The sequence below is a fragment of the Serinus canaria genome, chromosome 2, assembly GCF_022539315.1.
Source record: "Serinus canaria isolate serCan28SL12 chromosome 2, serCan2020, whole genome shotgun sequence".
Lineage (NCBI taxonomy): Eukaryota > Metazoa > Chordata > Aves > Passeriformes > Fringillidae > Serinus > Serinus canaria.
This window is the reverse complement of record NC_066315.1, coordinates 30648768-30666649: the sequence shown is the minus strand read 5'-3', so window position 1 is coordinate 30666649 and position 17882 is coordinate 30648768. Positions and strand designations below refer to the sequence as shown.

The window sequence follows — 17882 nt, the reverse complement described above, 5'->3', positions numbered from 1 at the left end:
AATAAATATACAGTACAGCTTCCTAAGACAGATTCCAAGAATTTTATGTGCTGTAATTTAATCCTTAGAAAACCAGAGGATATTAAATGAACTAAACTGTCTTAGCCAGAAATCTCTGATTTGGGCTGCTCTTTGATGTTTATATCTGAAAGTCTTTGATGTCTTAAAATTGTTTCTGAAATTAGAAAAAAATCTTGACTTTGTAAATCATTTTGTGATTATATAAATGACAATATGATGATGAATGGCACAGAATTTGCAAAAAATGAATCATTTCTCTGAATATTAAGTTAATCAAAAAGCCAAGACTGTCTAGTATGAGCTCCCAGTGCTTTAAAGATCCTTTGGCATTCCAGATGCACAATGAAACAAAAATAGTGTAGCCTTATTATGAGCACCTTTCCACATCTGCAATCCTGTTATACAATAAACTCTTGTTCTTTTGTAGCAAGATTGAGCTGGTTCTTTTTTTCTTTCTTTTTTATTATTAATTTGAAACATGTGGGGAGAGGGTAATCCAGTAAGCCATAGGCATTTCATATCAGGGCTTTCATGCAATCACATGTAACGTCAACCATCTGGGTGCAAGGATAGATAGAACTGGCTTTATATCGATAGACTGCGAATGATAGCAAGGAGCAGAAAGAGCAGAGCTCTAATGAATGTTATATATTTACTTCTACGAGCACAGGCTCATTGGTGGAATAAACTGGTTTTGCTATTAAATAAAACAGCAAGCACCAGGCAATGTTTGTTGCATTTGCAGCATTTTAAATGTATGACTTGGTAAGTGGATGCAAATGGGTGCATATGAAAAATGAAAGAGAACAAGTTGTATGCATATACAAGCATAAAAAGACAGGTTTCTGCCAGCAATGTGCTTTTCTGATTGGCAAACAAATGCCACTTCTAAATTCACCAAACCTAGTGATTAGGTAGACAATTAAAAGATAATAATTTAGAAACCAGACGTCTGCTTTCATTTTGAGCAAAGAGAAAGCATTTTCTCTGAAAACACATTCATTTATTGTTTATTTTCAAAGTGAACGTTAAAATTAAATTACAGTGTTTGGAAGAAAAGAAAAATTAAATAGACATCTGAAAGAAATAGAATCTATTTCTAATTTTACCTTTTTGATGTCAGAAGATATCCTAGAGAAAAGCCTTGGGGATATAAATTCTTCTCAGACTTACAGTAAAGGCATGCAATTTTTTAAGATGCATTATCCTGTATCAAAGTTTTTTGAAAATCTGATAAAAATTTAAGAGCTCGTGCATCTAAAAGATTAAAACTAACAACAAATGCAAACAGTTAAAATTATTTACAGTCCTGTGAAATCCAAACTGCACACATGTGAAATATTCTGTATGCTGTAAAAACTGCAGTTCAGTCTGGAATTGCATACAATAGAAGTTGAGAGAAAAATACACGACACACAATATCTTTGCCTGTACAGTACAAATTAGTGAGTTCCTACTCTGTGTTTCAGTAACATATTCTCTAATCATTAAGACAATTCTTTGCTGATGTTTTCTTTTAATGTAGCATTCCAAGTGTTTGTTCTGTGTTCTTTATGAATGACAGAAGAGGAACAAATTCCAAGGTAAGAAACTGAACACTGAAATTATACTCTGTTTGCATGAATAGCTTTGTAAATAAAATATTAAAAAACTAATCTTCCAGATTGGTTTTTTAGATAGTAATAGTTTGACTGACTGTTTGCTGTTGTTGCTGCTTGAGTGTGTGTGAAGTGAGTATTCTACACAGCCCCCAGGCATTCAATACTTCATTTCAAAGAACCAAAGCCATAAACCAACAAATCACTCTATGACTTAAGTTCTCATCATACTTGAAGTGAGTGGTACTACGTCTGTATGTAGAATCTATGAACACAAATAAGTGGTTTGTATCCATGAACACAAATAAGTGGTTTGATTTTTTGGTACTAAAAAGCTCAGATCTATTGTATCAAAATATTCTGCTATATTTCATGTATATTTCATATTCTGCTATATTTCATATTTCCTCAGATGCAATGAACACAAATAAATTCAAGAGCCTTTATTTTAACCTAAATAAATTCTTCTGAGGAAATCTTTTCAGAAACTGAGGATGAGAGGACATGCCTTATACTGGTGTGGGGAAGAAGTGTGGCATTTCAAAGGAAAAAAACAGTGGGATTCAGAGCTCCAGATGCCAAGGATCAGAATCATAGAAATGCTGTTTGCAGGGGATATTTGGAGGTCTCTCCTGCAAAAAGTTGATTTTTGCTAGCTAGCACTAGTTCAGGTAAGAGATATCTTAGTTTTACCCTGCCTAGAAAGCTCACAATTGCCATCCCTGCTCTTTGGGCAGCCTGTTTCAGTGTTGTACTACCTGTCTGCCAAAATTAGGATGTTTTTGTCATCTTTGTATCTCCCCTACTAGTAGTTGCAGGTTACTAGGTTACCACCATGTCCTGCTTAACACAGTCCAATATATGCTCTACCTTCTTTGCAGCTTGCAGTACTGGTTTACATTTCACCTGTAGTCCATCACAACCTTGTTATTTCCCAAGCTGTTCATGAAAACATGAGGTTGTTCTGACCCAGATTCAGGATCCTCATGTTTATGTTGGTCCAGTTCTCAAGAATCCTTTGAATTAAAATTTTCCAGCTCTTCATGTCAACCATTCTTCTGTGTGAGTAAATATCTGCAGATTTACCTGAGGACATATTCTGTGTCACCCTCTAAGCTGTTGATGGAAATGCTGAACAGTGAGTCCCAGTACCAAGCCTTAGGGTGCTTTGCTTATTACCAACTGGAACCCAAAGCATTGACTCTGCTCCACTTTTACTGTGGTGTTGGAACCAATCTGCAATGCATTTAACAAACTTTCTTCAATGTTCTTTAAAAATGTTCTTTCAGTCCATACTTCCTCAGATTCAGAGAGAATCCTTTTGGGGACAGTGCCAAAAGCCATCCTGACCACCGGGTATCCATTGTTTTCCTCCTCCCTGCTCACCATGCTGTCTCATAAGAGCAGGCAATCAGGCTGCTCAAGTCTGAACTAGTTATTCCTGATTGCTTTCATGTGTTTGAAGGAGGATTCCAAAGGGGCATGTTCGTAGTCTTTACAGGGGTGGATAGGCCCTAAAATTCCCCAAGTCCTCCTTCCATTTTTCCTAAAGATAATGTAGTATTAGCCATTTTTGGTTGTAAGGGATTTCCCTGATAATCACAGCGGTTTTTTCAGAGACTGTAGTATTGCAATCTCTGCAGCCAACTCTTCCAGTGGGCTTGGATGAATGCCATCCATCTCCACTATCTTTCATCTTCTGACTGTAAGAATTACCCTGCATTATTTGGTTTCCATTTCTTCATCAAATTACATTAGTCAATGCAGAGGTGTGAGATCAGGCAATACCTATGAAAACCAAGACAAAACACAATATCTACTTCAGCTTCTTCTGTATCATTCTCAGCAGCTTTTCTACCTCAGAAAACTCACATTTTTCTTAACTTTACTTTGCAATTAACTTCAGAGTCTTATTCCATCACATTTTGTGTCCCTGCTTACTTTTAGCTCAGATTAGATATTGGTCTGCACATTCCCTCTAAGTACAAAGAAATTAATTACTATAAATGAGCTGAAATTAATTACTATAAAATGTGCCACCTCTTACATGGTGTCATTGCATTTCAATTAATTAGAAAGATTAACTGAGGATTTAGGAAAAAGCCAAAAGAAAAATAAGTAAGAGGTCTTAGACCAAACAAGTGGTTGCATTAGGTTGCACTGGTTCCTGATGTTCTAATCATCACTTTCTGACTTGTGAAGCTGAAATGAGGACAGATAGGCTGATGGACAAAATTGGATTCTATGTCTTCTTGGTCATTTTCTGTAAGCAGTCTGCTCAGAAAACATGAAAAGTAAAATGGGAAACGGTAGCAGATGAAATCTGAAAAGTCCAGGTTCCAGAAGACCCACTAAATTCTTTGGTCTTGTTTTCTCAGTCAGTGTTTGAGAAAGGTTTAAAAATTTTTTTTTTTCCCCAGCTGAGTTTCTCTCAGCTGGGGAAAAAAAAAATTTTTTAAACCTTTGACTTCTTGCCCCTTTTAAGCTCTTATTTTTACAAAAATTTTCTGTCAACCTCAAGACTAGTTATGTAGCAATAAGTTCTATCATTGACTGAAAACAGCACCTGTGATTGTAGCTGCATAATGGTATGCAAACTTCTTCTTTTTCACCCCTCTGAGAATTATTTTGTAAGAGTTCCAACATGTATACATATGGCCAGTGGGAAATTTTGCTGAATCCACTGTCACTATAAAGAGCACCACGTTCAATATGTCTGTTAGTGACTTTATGCTGCAACCTAGGTCTGTAGGTGGTTTAATCCAATGATTAACTTTAATTTAATTTTATGTGAGATAATGATTTTGAATATTAAAACGCTATTAGCTAGAATGTCCTGCTCTTCCAACTTTAAATCCTTGTTTCTATGTTTGTCTTTGAATAATGAATCAAATAATATTAACTCTTTCAAAAATAGACAATGCAGTTAAAACATGTGGTTTAAAACATTCTGAAGAAATTAACTGTATTACTAAATAGCAAAAGAAAAAAAAAAAAACAAATTATGTGATTGCTTCAGAATGCATTGAGAAACTCCCTTTCAACACAGGCTTAGAGGAATGAGTCAAGAAATCCTGGAAAAAATCTCTCATAGCAATAAAGACTAAACCAAAACCACCATGGCTAATCTTCAACATCCTAGGACACTCATGACTGACTACCGTGTACTAAGGTATATCAAGTTTTCAATTCACAACCCTGATTTTCTACCTGAGATAAATTAAATGTGCTTATATGTCCTTTTTTTACGTCTGAGAAATAGGAAAGGAAATTTCCTCAATTATTCAGTCTTCTTGGAGCTAAAGATAAAATGGATTGTTCCATTCCTAACTTATTTTCTCTGGATCTGGTCTCACAAATGAGATAATCCCAGAGAGATTTAGCTTTGAAAGCAAAAGTGAATGATTTGATTTTCCCTGACTCTGTGAGCCAGGATTACCTACCAATTAAAGAATTAAGCTAGTAGACCAGAAACAGTGGGTTTGTTTTCAGCTGTGCAACTAATGCATTTTGGTAACCCAATGAAATAATCAACCCTTCTTCTCTTCAGTTTATCCTTTCACAAGGTGATATATTTACATATTTTGCTGGCCTGGTATTTACATGCCTATACTTGCAATTTACACCCTTTCTACCAATGTTTGAATAGAAGTAAAGATTAAAAGACAGAATAATGCAATAACATTACTTTCTACAACTTACTCTAGTGTTAGCAAAACATGCCATAACCAGGACCCTGTATTTATGTGGGTAGCAGTAAATATCTGCAGGTCCTTCTGTATGTGTTTACATAATTGCCCTTGTGGTCTGGGGATGTTTTAAATGCAAGGATGGAGTTGTCCATGACTCAAAATGTCCTTTGAGCAAATGAATTTATGCTGTTGTTTCCCATTGTTAGCCTGGGGGAAATCCCTAATGGGGAGTGAGATTTCATTATTCAGGACATGAAGAAACTGCTTTTTATCAGTGAGTTTGTAGAATAGCCGGACTATGAGTTCTCATTCCTTACTCTCTAGATTTTAACATACCCTTGAGCACATTTTTTTATTTACTATCTGCTTTCAAAATTTACTACTTAAACAGTGTTATTTGCTGTTGTGCCCTCAGATCATGGTGTCCATGAGTAGTGCTACAAGAGTTGCTAGGGCTCTTAGGATCAGCCTCCTTGTTTAATATTTTCCCTTCACTGGACAGAATGCGGAACTTGAAAAATTAAGAATAATTTCAATGACAAGATCATTGGGCTTCATCTGTGTGTGGTAGCTAGTTCTGGAACTAGCTCTGTCCTCCTACTAAATCTCCAACTTACTGGTGCAGTAGGAAAGGGTCCACCTTCCCTCCACACCACTGCCATCAAGGTATTGTAGACTCACATCTCCTTCTTCTCCTTCTCCAGCTAGGCTATGATTCTGTTTAGCTCTTCCTCCTTGAAAAATACCCTCTTTTTGGGTCATGAAATGCATGAAAATTAATCTTTGTCTCATTTTCTGGTGATGCTAAAGTGACCAGCAATATCTGAGTTTTCCCTCTTACTGATCACAGAGGAAATATGAATATTCAGTCCTTGCCTGAATGATCTTCTAATTTAATATGTGATGCAAAGCAACATGTTTGTCCTAAATCAGAAGGCATAGCATTTCTCCCATTCCCTTCTTCATGTTGGGAAGGGAATGGGAGAAACACGTCACCTCCACAAAAGTCATGTCTGGTCTTCCTTCATGCTCAAGGCCAGGGTAGCACCTTCCCAGGTACTAACATACTCAACTGCTTTTATTTAGTCCCAAAACCCTTTTACTCATTCATGATAGTTATTGCTTTATAACTACTGATAAGCACCAACCTGTGTACCACACCAATATTTCACTTTTGTCAGAACCTAAAATTGAAAATAGAAGGAAGGATTAAAAGTGATGCAATGACCCACATGTAGAGAGGAGGATAGATAGCTTTAGTGTAACTGTTAAAAAAAATCAAGTAGCTTAACTCATTTAGTATTTCTAATAAACCTCAAAAGATTATTATGTTATTTTACTTTTACCCAAAGCAAATAAAATTGCACTGTAGACATTAGCATCTATGTGTCCATGTGTCTACAGCACAACTTCACGCAGATTTCTTTTTCAATGAATAGCCTGACCAAGTTCCTGAAAATGATATTATTTTTGTTCTAATGGGAATAAACAAAGGCAGCTCAAATAATATATAAAAACCTACATGTGAATTCTCTACAATGTAGTGAATTATGTAATTGGAAAAGACAACTTTACACAAAATTTTGAGGTAGTCAAATGCTTACCTTGCCCAAGGTTTTTTTATCCAAATGGTAGATTCTCTCATCTCAGTTGGTAGTGAGCAGCATCTTTCACCACCTCTGAAACGTTTTCTAAAGAAAATGCAGCTTCATGAACATTCAAAACATTTCATCTCATACCTAAAAAAGTATTAAAAGGGAAAATTAGACAAATTAGTGTTTTCTATGGCACAGATTTTTAAAGATGTGGTAGACTGGCAAAGTTTTTACTGTGAGTTGAGCATGAAAGGTATTATAAAAACATTTAGGCTAGTTTCCTTCCCCACACACATACACATGGATCAAACAAATGGGTTAAAAACATATGATTTATGAAAATGACTGTGGGCTTCTTTGCCTTCAAATGTTAAACCTACAAAAAGAATATATATAACTAATGTCCATTTAATTAATATTGCTGTTAGTGTTTTTATTACTAATAACAACATTAATTTTACAGCTCAATTACACTGACATTGATGATCCATTTTTTTTTCTGTAATCCAGTCAAAATTATCATGTGTAAATAAAGCAATTGGGAAATGAACTGATTTCCTCATCCTTCAAAATACTGAAAATTGCATATTTTTCATAGGAGCACATTTTCAAACACCTCATTTAAGACCTACCCTGCTAGAGCAGACTGCAAGTTACATGGTTTCAAATACTCTAGATTGCTTATACCTTTCTACTAATGTTGCCAAATTTCTTAATGCTCATGCTTGAGAATGGTAAATTAGTGCAGCTCTGAGTGTTGTGCCAGACCAAGGCCTGGGGTTGTACAGCCTGAACAGCAAGTGAAAGTGGGCTCTGGGATTAGATAGAGTGACAAAGAGGGTAAATACAGCAGTGAGAAGGGGGAGTTTGGGGAAAAGACCCATGGACCTCAAGATGTGAGAAAACTGAAGCCCAGTAAAGTAAGACTAAACCATGTTCCACATGGTAAGTGAGGTAACCAGCCTCTTTTTCTCCTTTCTTCAATAGTAAGACCAGCTGTTCGCCAAGTACCCCCAGCTGGAGGACAGGGATAGGGAGCAGATAGGGAGGAGAATGACCATTCCACATAATCCAAGGGGAATGATCAGCAACCTGCTTCATCACTTAGACACACAGGTCTGTGGGGCTGGCTGGGAACTATCCAAGGGTACCAAGAGAGCTGGCAGGAGTGCTCACTGTGCCACTTTTCATCATCCACCAGCAGCTCTGGCCAACCCAGGGAGGTCCCAGGTGAGTGGAGATCATCAAATGTGAGAACTGTCTACGAGAAGGGTGGTAAGGAGGATATAGGGAAGTACACCTGACCTTGTTCTGGGAAATGACATTGAGCAGATCATTTTGAATGCCCTCACATGACATGGGACAACAAGAGAGATCAGGCCCATCCAGCAGGAGTTTATGAGTGACACTGCCAGCAGGTATCTGTGAAATCTTCTGGCAAAGTGTGTTACCATCCCTGAGATCCTGATGGCAGAAGGAGGAGAAGGTTTGGCTGCATAGGCAGTAAGCAGCACAATGGACCTAAAGATTTCAGCCGTGCCACTGACACACATGGGAATAATATAATGGGACATAAGATAGGAATTTTCATTTTGTAGTTCACTTTTAAAAAATCTGCTAAATAGCAGTAACACTGGTATGTATTTTTAAAACTATATTTGCAGAATCAAAACTTTTGAGTTAGCAAGCAATCAAAGCTTACTCCACGTTGTTAATAAAAACATGTTCCAGACATAGATTAATAAATCACTTGATGAATGTATATTACATATAATTAATATAAAAAGTCATATACCATCCACAGAGGGACCAAGTGCTTACAGCTAAATACTTTAATGGGATCTTCCTAAGGTTAAAAGCCTCTATAACACAAAAGGTCCCAGAAGTTAAATTCTAGATAAATCAAACTCTCAATTCCAATTTATCTTATTGTTCTTTTTTGCCAAAATTCTTCTATTTCTCTTTGACACTTGTTCTGTTCCTGCTTTCCTTTTGTTAAGAGAAACAATACTTACTCAATGCAAATCTACCAAGCATATTGATATGGCAGCTGCTAAAGCATGAGAAATGTTTTTAGAAGCAAGATTTTAAATCTTATAATTTATCATGACTTATCTACCACAAAATGAAAGAAAAAGGGTAAATGACTAAGCAAAAATAAGCAAACACTATCCATAAGATTAGCTGCTTCCAATGTGTTGAATGGGAATGAAATGGAAATTTGGTTGGAAAGATACCATGTGATACTGTAATTGTAGGCTATTGTCTGCAATACACACAAAGACACAAGCTGTTACGAACTGTTAGGAGGGACTATGAAGAAAAGAAATTACATATCCTAAGGAGAATACCATAGCCAGGAACTAGCAAGGCAATAGATAGTTGAGAAGCTTGGCAAACAAGACCTGTTTTCTGTAGATGACTTTAAGTTCAGTCCCCTTGCTAGTTGCAGGAGATACACCTGTGAACTATAAAAAAACCCTGTAAATTTAAGCTGTAAATTTAATTAAATTTATTTTGTAAAAAATAGGAAAAGAGGAAAGGGATCAATCTGGTCCTCCATCAAACATCCATTTATTCTGTTGATATATATGCAAAATCTTCACTACAAAAATAGATTTAAGACTGACATTTCCCTGCATTTTACAAATGGTGAGAAGTGGAAAAGAAAAAAATCATTAATTAATGCCTCTAGTACATAATTATAAAACAATAAAATTAAATTATTCTAATCAAGGTTTTGAAAAAATTAAGACTTCTAGGTAAAGAATACATATTTCATTGCATTCCATTTCAATAAAAAATATTTATATAACAAAATCAAGATTAAAGGAGCTATGTTTGAATAGCATTACACTTTTTCATGCATGCTGATAAAAAGCCAGGAAATTCAAAGTCAAGTTTGACATTCCAACATTAATGCATGCCCTGTTCTCAATCCCTCCCACCCCTAAGGTTATGATTAAGGAAAAAAGTATCGTTCAAAAAACCTTGCAAGCACGATGAATCCCATCCCACCCTAACCACAGCTGTTCATTTCATTTGTCTATGATTTACCCAAGATTACAGTTTCAAACTTTTTCTTATTCATTTCTTTGGTCCCATATGGGGAAATATCAACAGTTGCTTCTTTAAACTCTTCAAATGGTGTGTAATACCACTGTAAATAAAAATGAATTGCGCTTTACTGGCAGAACATACCTAGTTTTATTAAGTTTTGCCCAAAATATTGATTTTCCTAATGATTTCCTGTGTCAGGGAATAATGATGTTACTGAATGTCACATTTTTGTCTGAGAGAGCCAAGTTGTGAAACCTGATCTTTGTAAGTAGGTGCTTGTATTCAAATTGGAGTCCTGTTAATGGCAGGCATGACAGAGGAATGCATTAATACAGTCAGATGTAAGTAGGATCAGTGCCTGAAATTACTGATAAGATCAGACTGTAAAGCTTTGGCTCACTGAACTTATTCTGGTTTTCAGAATAGAAGTAATCCCACTGCTGAACTAGTAAACTGGAATTCACCTGCTTTGTGAGCAGATATTTCATACCTGTATCATCAGCCAGGAATAAAGTTAATTATTAAACTGTCCATGCAGGTAAACTATTCAGAAAAAAATATTGCAGAGAATTCTTACAGACTCAAACTCTGGTCACTGCACCAAACACATTCAGTTGTGTTGCCTACATACTCTGGATATACATCTTGTTGGATTTCTTTTAGTCTTTATTCATACATTGTTAATTCTAGAGCTAAGGCTCATCCTATAGAACTGAATCTGGTATCTCCAAGCCTCTCACAGTCCATCAAGAGAGACAGACTTACAGTGGACCATGATGTGTAGTACAGGTGCTGCTATCTCTGCAGGAATCAGAACATCTCCATGATAACTTGTTGCTTGGATAAGATGCAGCAGTGATTTAATATGAGCCCATTTCTAATATCCGTGTTTTCCTTAACTAATGGAGTCGACCAATTCTTTCTGCAAATGAGATCTGGGGAAGTCAGGCTGAGGTAACTTTGTCCTCACCTCCTTACAATTCACGTTTCTCTAGTGTACCAAAGGCTATCCCAGCAGTTTCAGCCAGCAAAGCACTCATTCCTCTGGTCTGTATTAGCTTTGACCTTGACTTCATCAGCCTCCTCCTTTTTGGTTTTGTTGTAAGGCACTCAAACAAGTACTGACCATTTTCATTCATTGTATACATTTTGTTGGGCCTCCCTCAGCTTCACTCAGACATAAAATCTTCTAACATAAACTCTATCACAGCCCAGTGTTCACTGCCTGTTTAATCTCATAATTGGGACATTTGGGACATTTGAGGACTCTGTGACTCTTCCAGTGATAGCACATTTAATCACATTTGCTATGCTTTTATTTGAATACTATGGCATTCTTCTAACATCAAAATAACCAGTATTCAACTAGCTTTCTGTAAATATTTCCTTTTTCTATTAATTCATCAGTGGTATTCATAGTGCCTTCCTCTTCAATACTGATTGGCCAAGGGTCAAGATGAGATATTATCCAAACTCACTCTATTCCTTTGTGAGCTGGCCCCATCTCCACACATATATTCTGTACTGATCCTGCCTGGCCTGTCAGGAATGCAAACTATGAGTCCAACTGGACAGGAACTGTCCTGTGTTTTGAGGTAGTAAGGTCCTGATCCTTGGACATTACTTTAATTTTCAGTTTAATGAGAAGATCACAGAGCTCCAATGTCGATAATCTGAAAGATTATTGACATTACATTAGTGTCCCACAGACTCCATCTGCTTCTGTTATTTATGCCAGAGTTTGAAAATGACAGCAACTGTCACACTATTTATGGATCAGTTAAAGAAGAGAAGATTTTTTTCCATTCTACAAGAAAAGTGTAGGCATTTTTTCACCTGCATATCTAATTTTTTGTAGTTTCCAAAGCAGGCAGTACCTTCTCAGGTCCTCGTTTAATGAGTCTTATCGGTCAGAGAGTACCAACATATTTCTGCATCTCAGGGTCACCACTGACTTCCAGTGAATTTTCCAATAAAGTACAGGTAACTGTTCAAATCTATAGCATCTCAGTCAATAACTCCAATTTATTAGAGTGGCTGTATCTTCCCATGTGATACTGTGGACAATTATCACATAGGGTGATAAAAGGGCTGGGCAGATATATACTTTTCTGATAGGGCTAATAGTTCAGGAAAGTTGTTGTGATTTGAGTTTTAAACACAAAACCTACATGATCATCAAGAATCATCTTATAGATATTTCTGAAGAATAATTTTGGAAATAGCTGCACAGTGGTTTGAAATTGTATCCATCAGTTCTTAGCATCTCTAAGCACCCTGTGAGCAAATTTTTAATTGATAAGCAAGTGAAATGAAAAGCTAGAATAAAGGAGGTCTGAAGGAAGGTAGGAGTCATAAAGCAAACTACATTCATATTTGAAACAAATCTAGAACACACTTTGGATCACCTAATCTGGTCTGAGACAATTTTGGAGTTTCAAAGCAGCCTCTTATGAGAATTCATTCTGCTTCTATTATACTCCTGCTTTGTCTAGGCACTGGAGATCCATGTCTTGCAGTATTGGATATTCACTATACATTGCCTCAGCTACATACCTTCCCTGAAGTGGCAAAAATCACCAAATAATAAAGTGTCACATATTAGGGGTACCACAGTTCATTGATATAATTTAAAATATTTAATATCAGAGAAAAAAATATTTAATCAAAAAATAGGGAGAAATAGAAAAGAATACAAAGCAGAAAAAGAACCAGCTTTACAAGAGGATTCACTTTAGTAAGAAGTCTTCATTTTCTGCTAGGACCACCCAGTCCTGTCATAGTTCTGTCTTTATTGCTTCCTTTAAGAAGCATTGATATTTTTATGGCTTATGTTATATTACTTTGTGATGCATTATTAGCTTGAAAAGCTTGTCCCTTTACATTCTTGCAATATAAACCTCTTCCAGCTCCAGTTGTCTTTGTAGATTGTGTCCTGCAAAAATCTGCAACTAGAGAGCTGAGCAAGAGCTTCTCTCTTAAGATACCCTGGTGAAGGAAGGTCTGTCTTCTACTAAATGCCAGTTTCTTTACAGGACAAAATTCATTACAGGAATTTTGACATAGAGGTGATGAGTTAATATTTTTCCATTATTTTATGATAATAAAAGAATTATATCCTTCCATGATAATTTTGAGTTCTGTAGAGACATGTCTTTTGTGGCATTTGTCCTTAATTTTTACCTTTGTGTCTGTAAATTGAATACTTTTCTCCTCAACTAAAAGGAGCCCAAATAAGTCATGGTCCTTTGTCGGTAAATTATAAATATATATCTGATCTTTCTTCCACCGAGTGTTTTTATACAACACTTAATATTTACATCTTTTCAACTTACTTTTGGATGCTCCCTAGGCAACAAAACCTCTCTCAACAGAGGTTTTACATCAGGTTTTTCCTTGCCTCATTGCTCCATTCGCCAGGTGTTCTATTGCCCCATATTAGTTGCAAAAAAGCAAGTATCTGAGCGGCTCTCTCCTTACCCTCTAAGAAACCTCTTAGCCCTAGCAAAAATAAAGGCAGTCCCGCTGCCCTTCGCTATTTACCCAGCCTTAGGCAGGCGGTTGGAGCGGCCGCGGTGCCGCAGCAGCGGCGGTGGTGGCGGTGCCACAGGATGGGGACAGGTTGGTTATCGGCCCGAAGGAGGGGGTCGTGGCGGTGTCCCCCTCCGGTACCTGCGGAGCTGCCCTGTCCAAGGGGTCCGGCCGCCCCTCTCCGGAGCTGTCCAGCGTACCTGAGCTCCCGCGCACCTTCCGCAGCCCGCGCAGCCCGCCCGCCCCCGCCCGCCGCCGGGCAAGCGGGACGGGAAGTGGCTTTCCCGCTGCCCCTTTCCCAGGAAAGGGCGTGCGTACTTTGCCCGCTGAGTTGTCAATGACGGCAAATCCCGGTACACGGGAAATGTTTGAGGTCCTGTAGGCAAACAGGAAGTATTTTCGAGGAGAGGGATCCTTCGGCAGCACCATCCACCTCCTTTGATCTCGTCGGTTTTGAAATCCCCTTAGAAATTAGAGACTAATTAGCCTCAAAGCTAGAGTGACAACAATGCATGACAAAGGAGAAGATTAGGTTTTAAGAAGGCAGCTCAGGAGTGATGGGCAGTTACTCCTGAGAGAGCTGTGTGTACAAATAGTGTGCCAAAGAAAATCGATCGGATTCGACCTCAGTGTATGTGACGCTGCCAGAGATTGCCAGGCTGTTTATTTAGGGAGAGTCTATGGTGCGGGACGGTGAAGACACAGCCCCTCTTCCAGTCTCCCAATACAAAAGCAAAACAATCCCCAGCGTCTGTCCTCAAGGAAACCTTGATCAAAGAAAGGTATTCAGCGGTGTCGGGCGTGTGTGTTGACGTGCATTTCACGGTTTTTTGCGGCATGTATCCAGCGTTATCAGTGCGTGCGCTCAAGTTGATTCCTCTGTGCTCTGCCGGCGACCGGGATGGCTCTACCAAAGGTGCAGCCGCTGCCCTGAGCAGGACCAGCTTATTCTCCTCTCACGGGCAGGAGGAAGGAGTTTCAAAACAAGTTCTATGAGATTGCCTGAACCGAAATGAGATTTAGGAAGCAGCCTTTTACTGGAAAGATATTTGAACTCTGATTGAAGGGGATTTAGGGGGAATGAAGAGACGATTCCAACAGATACTACTGGGAATGCAATATCGGGTCCCCTACAATGCTTACTTAGGCTAATGGAGGTCCTGTCATTCAGTTCCCACTGCGCTGGGATACAGGGTAAACATTCCCCGGTGACCCTCTGCATGCAGGTCCCCTCTTCAGGACATCATTAAAAGCATACATGCAGTTGCCTGACATCAATTGTCAGATTGGCTCCCAGGGTTCAGAGATCCCGACAGAAAGCAAGGAAAACAAGCTCAGTGGAGACCGGGCTCTGCTCCTGGGGGCTTTAAGGAGGCTGAAAATCGCTTTGTTTCGGGTGTGTAAGAAGAGACAAAAGTGCTCAGCAGGTAAGAGAGGAGCGTTTTGCCAAGAAGGAACTGTCCTTGATCGCTGTGACAGGATTGACTCGCTGGGGACTCCTCTCTCGAGAGCATCCACGCGTCCCCGAGGGGATTGCCTGTCTCCTCTCATCAGCATCACGGCAAGAAATTTTACAGCCGCTCTTTCTAGTCCTGCTAATCCTGTTATCCGGGGGGTTATAAATATTAACGTCGCTGGGGCTGGGGATGGGGGACCAAAGTAAGCCCTCTCTGAAGTAAGATGTCAGCCAGCCTTTTCCCAGCCCACCAGCGCCCGGGGCGGCTGGATGAGCTGCTCGGCAGAGCCCCGCAAGTGCCCCGCCCGGAGGGGCTGCTGGGCACCTCGGTGCTGGATTTCGTGGCCGATCTCTCCCTGGGCAACCCCCAGGGAGTCCCCGGCGCTGGGGCGGGCCTGGGGCTCTGCGAGGTCACCACCGGGCCTCACTTCGGGGACAGAGTCCTGTCGCTTCGGGAAGGGATGGTCCGAGGTTTGCCCCTGGCTGCTTTCGAAAATGGAGATCCCGAAGACGAAGAGGAAGAGGAAAGGATGCGCAGCGCTTCCCCTCTGGACAGACCTAGGAGAAAACGGGTCATCACCTACGCCCAGCGCCAGGCTGCCAACATACGGGAGAGGAAGAGGATGTTCAACCTCAACGAGGCGTTTGATCAGCTCAGGAAGAAGGTGCCCACCTTCGCCTACGAGAAGAGGCTCTCTCGGATAGAGACCTTGCGCCTGGCCATAGTGTACATCTCCTTCATGACTGAGCTCCTGGACGGATGCAGCAGACAGGAGGCGAGCTAGGGAGCGCCCGGGCCCGGCGGGATTCGGCTGGGGCCGGGCATCACCCGAGGCAGTGAGCAGGTGGCCTCGGATCCTCCCTCCTGGGGAAACATCCGTGGCTCTCGCACAGCAACCAGGACCGTGTAGGTGTGGGATACAAAACCAGGAGTGTTTGCAGAAGCGTGCACCGAGGAGTCGGGGAGAAGATGGATGGAGGGGCTCACTGTGTTGCAGACTTGTTAATATTTATAATTTTTGTAAACGGAACGGGGTGGGGGTGTGGGGGGAAATGAAGGTTCGAGGCCCCTTGGTTTGTGTTATGTTGCCTGCTTGCTTTAATATCTTTCCAATTTGTTGCTTTGGAGAAAGACTGGGCCGGGGCAGTGGAGCCCTTCCAACGTGAGGAACGGGTTTCCAGCGGGTTCAGTTCCTGCCCAGCTGCTTGCCAGGGAAAAATCGGCCTGCGCATTTTAACCCAGCGCTTTCTGCCTTTTAAAAAATAAACAACTCCCTTTTCTTTGAAATCCGGTCTGCCAAGTCCACGCAGTGTGTCACGAGGCCAGGGAAGGCGAACATCTGGATACAACCGCTTGTTGTCACGATTTTCTTCCCGGGAACGGCTCTGTCCTTGCGTGTGGGCGGCCAGAGCCGTCGCTGGCACCGGGCGGGAGCTGGCGCAGGACGCCCGGCCCGGCCCGGCGGGGCGAGGTGCGGCTGTCCAGGATGCTCCGCAGCCTTCCCGGCACCGGCGGGGTCAGCCTGGGAAGCCGTCTGCGCCCTCCTGAGAGAGAAAACTTGTGAGTTTGTGGGCTTTGGTTTTGGGGACGTCAAGAGGAGAAGCGGAGACGTTTTCTCTCTCATGGCACATTCCCTTACAGTCGCACGCATGCACACACACACACACACACACACACACACACACACACGCACACACGCACACGCACGCAACGTTTCATCTTTGCAAGGAATAAAAATTATGAAATACATTCTGAAAAGCCGGAGCGGGAGGAAAGGGGGAAGCCCAAGTCGGGCATAGCCCGGGGACAGGGATAGGGTCCACCCCTGGGATCTCTGTCTAGCGTTACCTACTGATGCCTTCGCAGGCATCTCTGGAAAGGGGCGAGCTGCCGGGAGAGCGGCAGCGGCGGGAGGCGGCCGTGACTGGGCTGGGAGCGGGGCCCAGGGTCTTCCCTAGAAGCCTCTCCGACCCATGTTGCTATCCTCTGCCCTCCCCTCCATCTCCCCTCCCCAGTTCTCTGCTGCTGGCACCTTCCTTTGCTGCTGCTGGGAAAGACCTGGATTTGTCCCCTCGTTCGCAGTGGACGGGCAGCAGCCAGCCTGCTCAGAGCCCGGTCCACTGGCAAGAAACTGCCCATTCAGGGCCGTGGTTCTGCGTGGCTTCACAGGACAGTTTCTATCTCCATTATATAAAATTACCGTGATATAAGTAAAATCAAGACTTACCCTGGATTCAGGCTAGTATACTTAGGATCCTACGTCTCTTATTTCTTCTCTCGTATTTTGTCAGCTCTGTGGTGATTCTTTTTCTCGTTCTGTTCACTTTAATATTATCATGAGAGATCTAATAGCCTGTATTAATACTCTAATATTCTTTCTATTTTCACTTGTTTCCCTGGTTTCTTTTTCTACTTGTTTTTGTTGACCTCTCTGACTCCACACATTGCATCTGCTCTCCATTTGTCAAAATGCTTTTTTTTACAAGAGCCAGTTGGATATTTAGCGCAGCTGGATCCTTTCTAGGAACTGGGGGGTTTCACCTCCTCAGATGGTTTTGTGTTGTTTTGGGGTTTGTTTTCTTTTTTTTTTTTTTTTTTCCTAAAAATAAAATGAAAGAAGGAACTACGTATGAGCAATTTTCTAAAATCAACAATAGCTCACATAACCCAATCTCATTTTAGTTACCATCATCTCAGGAAAAATGATGAAGGCAAATTTTTTGAGGACAATGAAATATGCAATTTAATATTCACTTCTTACCACCATTTCTCTATGATCTCTCGCAGTATGATTATATAACTTTTCATAATTTTTCTTGTTCATATCATTGGATAAAATTAGAACTCTATAGCACATAGAGTCTTAAGTTAGGAGATTCATAATGTAAACATGTCTGTAACAGATAATTCAAAAATTATTGGTTTTCA

General features: G+C 40.4%; 1 protein-coding gene and 1 long non-coding RNA gene across 3 annotated transcripts in view; one reads left to right on the top strand and one right to left on the bottom strand.

The window, feature by feature from the left end:
• The window catches only part of LOC108961483 (uncharacterized), a 53392-nt gene that overhangs the window by 21495 nt on the left and 14015 nt on the right, over window positions 1–17882 (bottom strand). Inside the window, exons 2-3 of one of the 2 annotated variants that reach the window (XR_007777021.1) lie at window positions 6916–7050; window positions 1036–3407 (exon numbers count right to left, since the gene is read on the bottom strand). This is a non-coding gene — a long non-coding RNA (uncharacterized LOC108961483). Of the gene's footprint in view, window positions 1–1035; window positions 3408–6915; window positions 7051–17882 lie in introns of those variants that run through there. The other variant, XR_007777020.1, reaches the window with a different exon arrangement.
• Window positions 15178–16343, top strand: FERD3L (Fer3 like bHLH transcription factor). Its single transcript, XM_009086027.4, has one exon. It carries the CDS (start codon window positions 15178–15180, stop codon window positions 15736–15738), a length of 561 nt encoding a protein of 186 aa, XP_009084275.1. The 3' UTR covers window positions 15739–16343.

Bases quoted from the DNA above. Each gene is read 5' to 3' on its own strand.
- FERD3L (XM_009086027.4), top strand. From the start codon at position 15,178: ATGTCAGCCAGCCTTTTCCCAGCCCACCAGCGCCCGGGGCGGCTGGAT.